Source organism: Pseudorca crassidens, chromosome 10, assembly GCF_039906515.1.
Source record: "Pseudorca crassidens isolate mPseCra1 chromosome 10, mPseCra1.hap1, whole genome shotgun sequence".
Classification (NCBI taxonomy): Eukaryota; Metazoa; Chordata; class Mammalia; order Artiodactyla; family Delphinidae; genus Pseudorca; species Pseudorca crassidens.
Window position 1 is genome coordinate 57,505,085 of NC_090305.1, and position 10,217 is coordinate 57,515,301.

A 10,217-nucleotide genomic window follows, 5' to 3' on the forward strand; every position below is an offset into this window, starting at 1 on the left:
TGTGTAAAGCGTCAGCACAGTGCCTGACCACCGTGGGTGCTGAACGGGGTCATTACCCTTGCTGCCGTCATCATTCAGAGAAAAGCCTAACCGGGAAATCCATCTACAGTGGCCAGTGCCACCTAAAATTACCTAGTAAACATCAGAAAATAGCATGATATTTAAACTCTAAAAATATAAAGAGACAAATGGTCATTAGCAGGGAAGTAGAAGAAATTAAATCCTGAAAACAAATGTAATGCATCTCTTTGATGAAATTTCTGCCTCAGGGGTTAATTTGTCTCACAATTATTACATTATTTTTTCACAGAACTTTTGCTGCAGATAGAATTAAGTTATCTTTTTGTTGTGAACACACCTAGAGTTTGCATGGACACGAGTATGTTTTCTTCATTTTTGAAATTTAAAAACTATCCTTATTAAATCAACTTAAACACCATAAAACTATGTTTTAATTCATCCATAGTTCTGTCATCCCTAGAGAACTATTTTAATTGATTCTTGTGTTCTGTAAAAGCTTTAAAGAAAAATGGATAAATCATTTTTAGATTAATAAAACTAAAATGCTTTTATTGTGGAGAAAATTTGGAAAATATCCTCAAAAATTACAAAGAAGAAAATAAAGATCACAGGTAATTCAGCCATCAATCGACATAATTACTTTTATGTTATTTCCCACCAGACTTTTCTTCTAATTCTTATTTTGATATCATATTATATTTAGTTTCCCAACTGTTTTTTAAACTTAGTTACTAAATGTTTATCAAAACACATGGTTTGGGCTTCCCTGGTGGCGCAGTGGTTGAGAGTCCGCCTGCCGATGCAGAGGACACAGGTTCGTGCCCCGGTCCAGGAAGATCCCACATGCCGTGGAGCAGCTGGGCCCGTGAGCCATGGCCTCTGAGCCTGTGCTTCCGTGCTCTGCAGCGGGAGAGGCCACAGCGGTGAGAGGCCTGCGTACTGCAAAAAAAAAAAAAAAAAAAACACACATGGTTTAGCAGTTGTATAACATATCATCATGTAGATCTGAGGTTGGGAAACTATAACCAATGGATCAGTCTGGCCCTGTTTTTAAAGTAAAGTTTATTAGAACACTGCTGCACTCATTCATCTATGTATTGCCTGCATTGCCTGCGGCTGCTTTCACACCGCAACAGCTGGGTTGAGTCATTGCAGTGGAGACCACGTGGCCTGCAAATGTTTCCTATTTAGTCCTTTACAGAAAAAATTTTCCAACCCCTAGTGTAGGTGTACAGGAATGTATTACGTTTTCCTCTATGATCGGATATTCAGAGCTTTTAAAAAATTATTATGGATAACTGCAATGAACACCTCTAAACCTAGATTGTTTTTTATAACTCTGATTACTTCTTTAGGATATGCTTTAGAATTTACAGGAAAACAGATAAACAGTTTTTACAGTTCTTGATACATACTGCCAAATTGCCTCCCAAACATTTGTGCCAGTTTACACCCACATCAGCTGTTTATGAAAATATTCAGGTTACCGCATCCTCGCCAGAACTGAACATTACTATTTTTTACATATTTGTATATCATACAAAATGATATCTGTTGTTTTGATAAGTGAATAATATTTCATGTTAATCCTCATTTCCTGGATGCTTAGAGAGGTTGAAATTTTAACACATTTGTATTTCTTTTATGAATAATCTGTGTACTTTCTTGTTTTCTTACACTACTGAAAAAGTTTTCTATCCTTTAAAAATATTTGCACTTGATCTATCATGTGTGGCCAGCGTTTCCCCCAGTTGGTCCTTTGCCTTTTGATCTTAATGCTTCTTCCTTCAGGAACTTAATAATGCTTCAGTTGAATCATCTCTGTTTTATCATATTTCCCTTATGGTTTTAATCTCTTTATTGCTTCCCACTTTATCACTTCACTTCTTCCTAGGAGAATGTTTCAAGATAGTCCCGCACTTCACTTTAATTTTCTGAAGTTTGATTCAGGCTTTCATCACTTCTAACATTGATCTTAATTTAGTGTTTATTTCCTTGTAGTATTTTCTTCTCAATCAACCCGCTTTCCTCTACAGCAGGTTTTCTTTAAGTTAAGTAGGTTCCCACGTAAACCTAATGTAGTCACAGCGGTCCTTATAAGAGGCAGACAGGAGGGTCCTAGTCAGAGGAGATGTGACAGTAGAAGTAGAGAGGAAGAAAGAGAGGGATTTGAAGATGCTGTGCTGCTGGCTTTGAAGATGCAGGAAGGGACCATGAGCCAAGGAATGCAGGTGGCCTCTAGAAGCTGAAGGTAAGGAAACAGATTCTCTCTTAGATCCTCTGGAAGGAACACAGACCTAATGACACCCTGATCTGGGGACTCTGATCTCCAAGACTGCAAGATAATAAATTTGTGTTGTTTAAATCTACAAAATTTATGGTAATTTGTTATAGCCACCATAGGAAACAAATTCAGATTTGTTTGGATTTGTTTCCTATGTAAAAGCCAATTTGCAGATGTGATTATATTGCAGGTTATGGACCACGTGACAGGGAGAGAGCCTGGATTGTCTACATTGGCCAAATCTAATCATTTGTGCCCTTAAAAGCAGTGAAATGTAGCTGGCTGGAGAAAGAGAGATGCAGCAAAAGAGGGCAGAAGAGAGATGAGGCAGAAGGGCAGGTCAGGAAGAGATTAAGTGTGAGAAGGACTCAACCCACCCTTGTTGGATTTGAAGCTGTAGGAAGGGGCCACAAGTCAGGGAATTCAGGTGGCTTCTAGAAGCTGAGAAGGACCCTTGGCTGACAGCCAGCAAGGAAACAGGGACCTCAGTCCTACAACTACAAGTAACTGAATTCGGCAACAACCTAAATGAGCCTGGAATTGGATTCTCTCCTAGAGAAATAGAAGAGAAAGAAAGGAATAGGACCCTACTGACTCCCTGGTATTGGCCTTGTGAAACCCAGAGCAGAGAAAACTGGCCAAGCCCACCAGCCATAGGATTTAGAGAACTGTGATATAATAGACTGTGTTGTTGAAAGCCACTAATTTCTGGTAATTTATGACAGCAGAAGTGAACTAATACATATCTCAAGTCACAAAACTCCAATGGAGTCAACTGCAAAAGGTATATTTTACTCATATAATAAGATGTCTGGATACAGGGCAGTTCTTGTATTCGTAATTCCGCAGCTTGATCCCATGATCGAAGAGGGATCTAGATTCCTCCACCCCTCTGTTCCGCTATGCTTGAAAGGTTAGCCACCTCCCCTAGTGGTCACAGATGGCTGCAGCCACTCCAGGAATCCTCACCAGAAAAAGAAAAAGATTTTCTTCCTAGTGCATCTCTTTTAAGAGGAAAGCAACTCTTCCCAGAAGTTTCCGAGCAGATATTCCATCCTGTTTCATTGGCTGGAACTGAGTCCCATGGGAACCACTAAGACTCATTAGCAAGGAGGGTAGAAACAGACTTGGACCAGTTAGGATTTACCTGAGTCCTGCAGGGTTAAGGATAGACAACAGAACAAAAGTCCAGACTCTGCTGCATGGGAAGGGGGCAGTAATGACTGTTGATATCAACCAACAAGGTCTGCGTCATCTTTTAGGCTGGTAGATTTATCCTTGGTCCAGCAGCACAACTTGCTTCTGTCATCAGTTGAGCTGAGCTCCAAAGGTCTTATGGAAATTTCAGGTTCTGGAATGGCTGTCAGTCTGGGCGTTCAGTATTTTGACATTTCTTCCCCACCTCCAACTCCCTATCTTTTCACAGGTATTTTGAGGGGAAAACTGAGTCTAAGAATGCTAGGCAAGAAATCTTTTTAAATAAAATGACTCTTCTTCTGCTATAAGTGGCAGCATATTTAAATGTTAACGAGCTTGGAGGCAATGCAGGGGGAAACCTTAGACATTATTAGCATATGCGCTCCCGGAAGTGGGTTAGACTGAAGGACTTTAGCCAGATAGGACTAAAATGGAACTGAGCCAAGAGGGGCACTTAACCGGCAGGTGGTAGATTTCTGAAACATGAATCAGATACCAGTCCATTGTGTGCCCCAAGCCTCAGGAGTCACAAATCAAGCTCTTTAAGTATCCTAATACTTAATCATAAAGCTCCTTATTCTGTGTAAAAGAAGAACCCGCTCTATTGGTTTCTGTTGGTGCCCTGCCTACATCCCCTTCACTAGGCGTGTGCACCCATCTTCCAGCTGCTATGTCAGCGACTAACAACTCATAGCTGCCCCTTTTCCAGCGAATACCCCTTGGTGGAACAAAAGCTGCCTCACCAGAGTTACGCTCTCACTCCGCAGGTCAGCAGCCAGTGACCAAGGACTAATGTGGGGTCCAAAATGCCAGACCCCTTGCTTGAAAGTGGGTCAATCCTATGACACAGTTAACACTACGACGCCCGCTGTGGGATCAGGCTGAGGTTCACCTCCAGCTGAGACCACACCCTTGCCAGCTCCTCCTGCCCCATCCTGCTTCCCTCATGTCCCACCTCCCGAGAGCACTCCCACAGCAAGTCACTTGCACAGGGATTCCTGTCTCAGGCTCTGTTTCTAGGCAGTCCAACCAAAGACAAAACTCACCACCCTTGGAAGCAGGTTCAGCAGGAGAAACTCACAGCACGCTGACAGCCCTTCAGAACCGCTTCTCATTTACAGCAGGCCACAGCCACCCTTACACGCCCTTCAATGGCCTGTTAGTGGTGAATGACAAAATACCCAAATGGATTTTAACCACCTCCTTTTTTAAGTCCAGCATAGGTGGTCTTACTCTGGAATATGCAAGATGATAGCGTCTATTTTCTTGTGACCAGGAATGAAATAGCTTCCTGTGACTTCCTGACATTATATGTATAAACTTCCAGGCATATGACAGGAGCCTGCTAAATGGTAGCCATTATTTTGGATTTTAAAATAATATATTGAGGACTCATTGTGTGCCGCATGCTAGGCTCTGTGATAAGCATTATCTCATTCTGTCCTCATAGGGACTCTTCAGGGGGACACAGAATCATCAATCCTGCTTTACTGATCCTCATTCGTGAAGCTGAATCTCAGAAAACATTCAACGCCTGGACCTAGTTCCAAACCCAGTGTGCTGCTTAATTTCTTATCAAATATTTTTCTCACCGAGCCACGGTTTCCCTAAACCAGTCTCCCTTTTCCAATTTGGTGTTCCACTGACTTCAACCAGCGGTGATTCAAGCTGCGGGTTCTAGCTTCTTTCCCATTGACACGTTTCTTTTTTTCTTCCTTTTTTCCAGATCTGTGTGACTTCTGAAGAAGAACAAGACGGCTTTATCAGAGTCCTCAGTGGAAAGAAGAGAGGTCTGGTCCCCTTCGACGTTCTAGAAGACATCTGATTGCTGGCCCCTCCTCCTTTTGCAGTCGGCAAACTGCGGTGATGCCTCACCTCACACTGTGTTAACCCAGAGGGGCTGCCGCGCTGACCCGCCACCCAGGAAACAGTGAGACAAGACTCAAGAATCTGAGACTGTGGGGGGAACAGCCGCAAGGCAGGAGGCGCATCCCACAGCACATCCAGGCTGCCCAAAGATGGGGGTGAGGCTGAGAGAGTCGGCCAGCAGAGCCGAGTAACCACCGCCATCCCCCAGGACTCAACTCCCTCCCTGTCCATGTGGTGTCAGTTGACCCGCTGGAGGATGCTCCAGTCTGTGGAGTGGCCCCAGTTGAGGCTCAGATCCACGTAGCCAAGTGTGATTCTGGTTCCAGACCTTTGTCCCCAGTACCGACCAATCAGCATCATCACATCTAAGCCCCCAGCAGTCTCTCTGCAGAGCATCAGGAAGCCCTACTTCCTAGCCCCCAGTACTCCCCACAAGCCCCTCACTGTGATCGAGCTGTCTCTCTGGCCTCCGAATAAGTCCTGGTGGCCTGCGTTAGATGTGAGGGATAAGTTGATGTGGCACCAACTGCAAAGACCTGATCTGCCCCAAAATTGCTGTCAGGCAGTCCCTCCGGCTACTCTAGTTACTGACAAAGGTGGCGGAGGCAGGATACGAGACATGGAAGGAAACAGTGGGCCCAATGGGGTAAGGTGGGGCAAAGAGCTCTTAGTTATTTACGATTATACAGCCCTTTCAATTATGAAGTCCCTTCCCCAAGGAGATGGAGCTGGGGAAGTGAGTGTGGAAAAAAGTCTCCATGAGTGCTTCATCTTCATTTGACATCCTCTGTCTGGGGACGGTTTCCCCTCCTGCCATCCTGTAGGACTCCCTTTTGAAGGGAGTTTGAGCCCACCTTGCAGGGAACCAGAAACATGGAGGAGAACCAAAAACAGCATCTTAGGAGAAAAGTAGCCAAATAGGAATCCATTCTTCTTTAGGGCAGAATATTATGCCCCAGCAGATATAAAGTGGAAAATAATCCTTAATGCTTCATCCCTTTGAAAACAGAGGAACTTGGGGCCTGTTTAGCATCAACTAGAGGAATCTCTATTACTCTGTATTTGTACTAATGTTTACAAGAATGCAATATACTGTGATGCCTTCCTCCTCAAGCCTCCTCTTAGCATTCAAACTTGCATCTTATCAGTCATTAATGCAGTTAAACTTCAATTCACAATGACCTTCGAATTAATGTCGGTTTGGTTTATTTTGTTACGGAGCAATAAAATCATTAGAACAATTGGTTTTTAAAAGACTTAAGTGGATGCATCCTGTGCATGTAAGCATTATTTCCCAAACCAAAGCATCATTAGTCTCCGTTTATTTCTTTTGTTACTGCTCAGTGTGAAGTTGGGAGCTGAGACGGGATGGCTGCTGGTTTCACAGTAGTGTGGATGCCTTACTCTCATTTTAAAGCCAGCATCCAGAATTTCCTCCCTCTCTGATACAACATGCAAAACTGAGTGTACAGAATCAAGATGGATTCTTCGAGAGCCAGGGTGGATAACATGACTGCCATTCCATAAAATGGAACACCAGAATACAAACACTCTTTGCCTCTAATTCAATATTCCATTTAATAAAGACAACACAATGGCTGGAAAGAGCATAGAAAACATGTGTCCTGATCTCTTCTTTCTGTTGGAATATCCACTGAAGCTTTTGGGTACAGTTTTGTTACATCCTATGCAAATTTAATCTGCATTTTAAAAACTCAGTTTTGGGCTTCCCTGGTGGTACAGTGGTTGAGAATCTGCCTGCTAATGCAGGGGACACGGGTTCAAGCCCTGGTCTGGGAAGATCCCATATGCTGCGGAATAACTAGGCCCGTGAGCCACAACTACTGAGCCTGCGCGTCTGGAGCCTGTGCTCCGCAACAAGAGAGGCCGCAATAGTGAGAGGCACGTGCACCGCGATGAAGAGTGGCCCCCGCTTGCCACAACTAGAGAAAGCCCTCGCACAAGAAACGAAGACCCAACACAGCAAAAATCAATAAATTAATTTTTTTAAAAAAATCAGTTTTCCTTTCAAAGTTGAACAGAAAGAGGCTACGGTAGCCAGGCTCCAAGGTGATCCCCTCAATGATCCCTGCTTCCTGACATTCTTGACTTTGTTTAGGCCCCCCCCACATTGAATCTGTGCTGGTCTTATGTGGCCAGTAGACTGCAGCAGAAGTGATTCTCCATGATATCCGTGGCTAGGTGAAAAAAACTCCCTGAAGCTTCTGCCTTGATCTCTTGGAACACTCCCCCCTTGGAACCCTGAGCTGCCATGTGAGTTTATCTACGCTGAGGCCACAATGCTGGAGAGAAACCAGTGTGAGACCACACATTTCTGCAGCTGAGAACAACCCAGACATCACAGAGCAGCAATCATCTGGCTGAGCCATGCCCAAGTGTAAGATTTATGAGCAAGATAAATATGTTTTTTAAGTCACTAAGTTTGGGAGTAATTTGTTACACAAAAATAGATAACTGGAACAGGGACTTTGTAATTTGAGCCAGCGTTAGAAAGGAGAAAAAAAACTTTTCTGCACAATGTGGCCCATAAGTTTTTGCAAACATCAAGTATTGGCAGGAGGTGAACCCTCCAAATGCAAGATGCCTAGTGCTCCTTAAAGATCTGGAGTCATGCAGATAATCAGAGAAAAAACAAGGTGTTCCTTACAACACAGATTGCCATGGATGCTTTTATACACACACACACACACACACACACACACACATGCAAACACACATACACACACAGATTTTAGGAGCCATCACTCTGTTTCTCCTCCTGCCTGTCTGCGGAAACGGCAAGGACAAAGATTGCTATGACCTACCAGAGTCTTTTTTTTTTTTTTAATCTTTATACAGCAGTTTCTTATGAGTTATCTGTTTTATACATATTAGTCTATATATGTCAATCCCAATCTCCCAGTTCATCCCACTCCCCCCAACTTTCCCCCGTTGGTGTCCATATGTTTGTTCTCTACATCTGTGTCTCTATTTCTGCCTTGCAAACCAGTTCCTTCTGTACCATTTTTCTAGATTCCACGTATGTGCATTAACATATGATATTTGTTTTTCTCTTTCTAACTTACTTCACTCTGTATGACGGTCTCTAGGTCCATCCACGTCTCTACAAATAACCCAATTTCGTTCCTTTTCATGGCTGAGTAATATTCCATTGTGTATATATACCACATCTTTATCCATTCGCCTGTTGACAGGAATTTAGGTTGCTTCCATGACCTGGCTATTGTAAATAGTGCTGCAGTGAACACTGGGGTGCATGTATCTTTTTGAATTATGTTTTTCTCTGGGTATATGCCCAGTAATGGGATTGCTGGATCATATGGGAATTCTATTTTTAGTTTTTTAAGGAACCTCCATACTGTTCTCCATAGTTGCTGTGTCAATTTACATTCCCACTAACAGTGCAAGAGGGTTCCCTTTTCTCCACACCCTCTCCAGCATTTGTTGTTTGTAGATTTTCTGATGATGCCCATTCTAACTGGTGTGAGGTGATACCTCATTGTAGTTTTGATTTGCATTTCTCTAATAATTAGTGATGTTGAGCAGCTTTTCATGTGCTTCTTGGCCATCTGTATGTCTTCTTTGGAGAAATGTCTATTTAGGTCTTCTGCCCATTTTTTGATTGGGTTTGTTTTTTTAACATTGAGCTGCATGAGCTATTTATATATTTTGGAGGTTAATTCTTTGTCCATTGATTCATTTGCAAATGTTTTCTCCCATTCCAAGGGTTGTCTTTTCATCTTATTTATAGTTTCCTTTGCTGTGCAAAAGCTTTTAAGTTTCATTAGGTCTCAATTGTTTATTTTTGTTTTTATTTCCATTACTCTAGGAGGTGGGTCAAAAAATGATCTTGCTGTGATTTATATCAAAGAGTGTTCTTCCTATGTTTTCCTCTAAAAGTTTGGTAGTGTCCAGTCTTACATTTAGATCTTTAATCCATTTTGAGTTTATTTTTGTGTATGATGTTAGGGAGTGTTCTAATTTCATTCTTATACATGTAGCTGTCCATTTTTCCCAGCACCACTTATTGAAGAAACTGTCTTTTCTCCATTATATATCCTTGCCTCCTTTGTCATAGATTAGTTTACCATAGGTGTGTGGGTTTATCTCCGGGCTTTCTATCCTGTTCCATTGATCTACATTTCTGTTTTTGTGCCAGTACCATATTGTCTTGATTACTATAGCTTTGTAGTGTAGTCTGAAGTCAGGGAGTCTGATTCCTCCAGCCCTGTTTCCCTCAAGATTGCTTTGGCTATTCAGGGTCTTTTCTGTCTCCATACAAATTTTAAGATTTCTTTGTTCTAGTTCTGTAAAAAATGCCATTGGTAATTTGATAGGGATTGCATTGAACCTGTAGATTGCTTTGGGTAGTATAGTCATTTTCACAACATTGATTCTTCCAATGTAAGAACATGGTATATCTCTCCATCTGTTTGTGCCATCTTCAATTTCTTTCATCAGTGTCTTATAGTTTTCTGCATACAGGTCTTTTACCTCCTTAGGTAGGTTTATTCCTAGGTTCTCTTTGTTGCAGTGGTGAATGGGATTGTTTCATTAATTTCTCTTTCTGATCTTTCATTGTTAGTGTATAGGAAAGCAAGAAATTTCTGTGCATTAATTTTGTATCCTGCTACTTTACCAAATTCATTGATTAGCGCTAGTAGTTTTCTGGTGGCATCTTTAGGACTCTCTGTGTATAGTATCATGTCATTTGCAAACAGTGACAGTTTTACTTCTTTTTCCAATTTGTATTCCTTTTATTTCTTTTTCTTCTCTGATTGCCATGGCTAGGAATTCCAAAGCTATGTTGAATAATAGTGGCAAG

The 10,217-nt window shown here is 42.2% G+C and overlaps 1 protein-coding gene across 5 annotated transcripts in view; it reads left to right on the forward strand.

The window, feature by feature from the left end:
- STAC (SH3 and cysteine rich domain) overlaps positions 1-6,988 on the forward strand; it is a 102,108-nt gene extending 95,120 nt beyond the window's left edge. For all 5 annotated transcript variants that reach the window (XM_067753717.1, XM_067753716.1, XM_067753714.1 and 2 more), the window contains one exon: positions 5,229-6,988. In XM_067753717.1, the coding sequence (XP_067609818.1) occupies positions 5,229-5,327 (99 nt within the window). In that variant the 3' untranslated portion in view covers positions 5,328-6,988. The remainder of the gene's footprint in view (positions 1-5,228) is intronic.
- Positions 6,989-10,217: the final 3,229 nt, after the last annotated feature.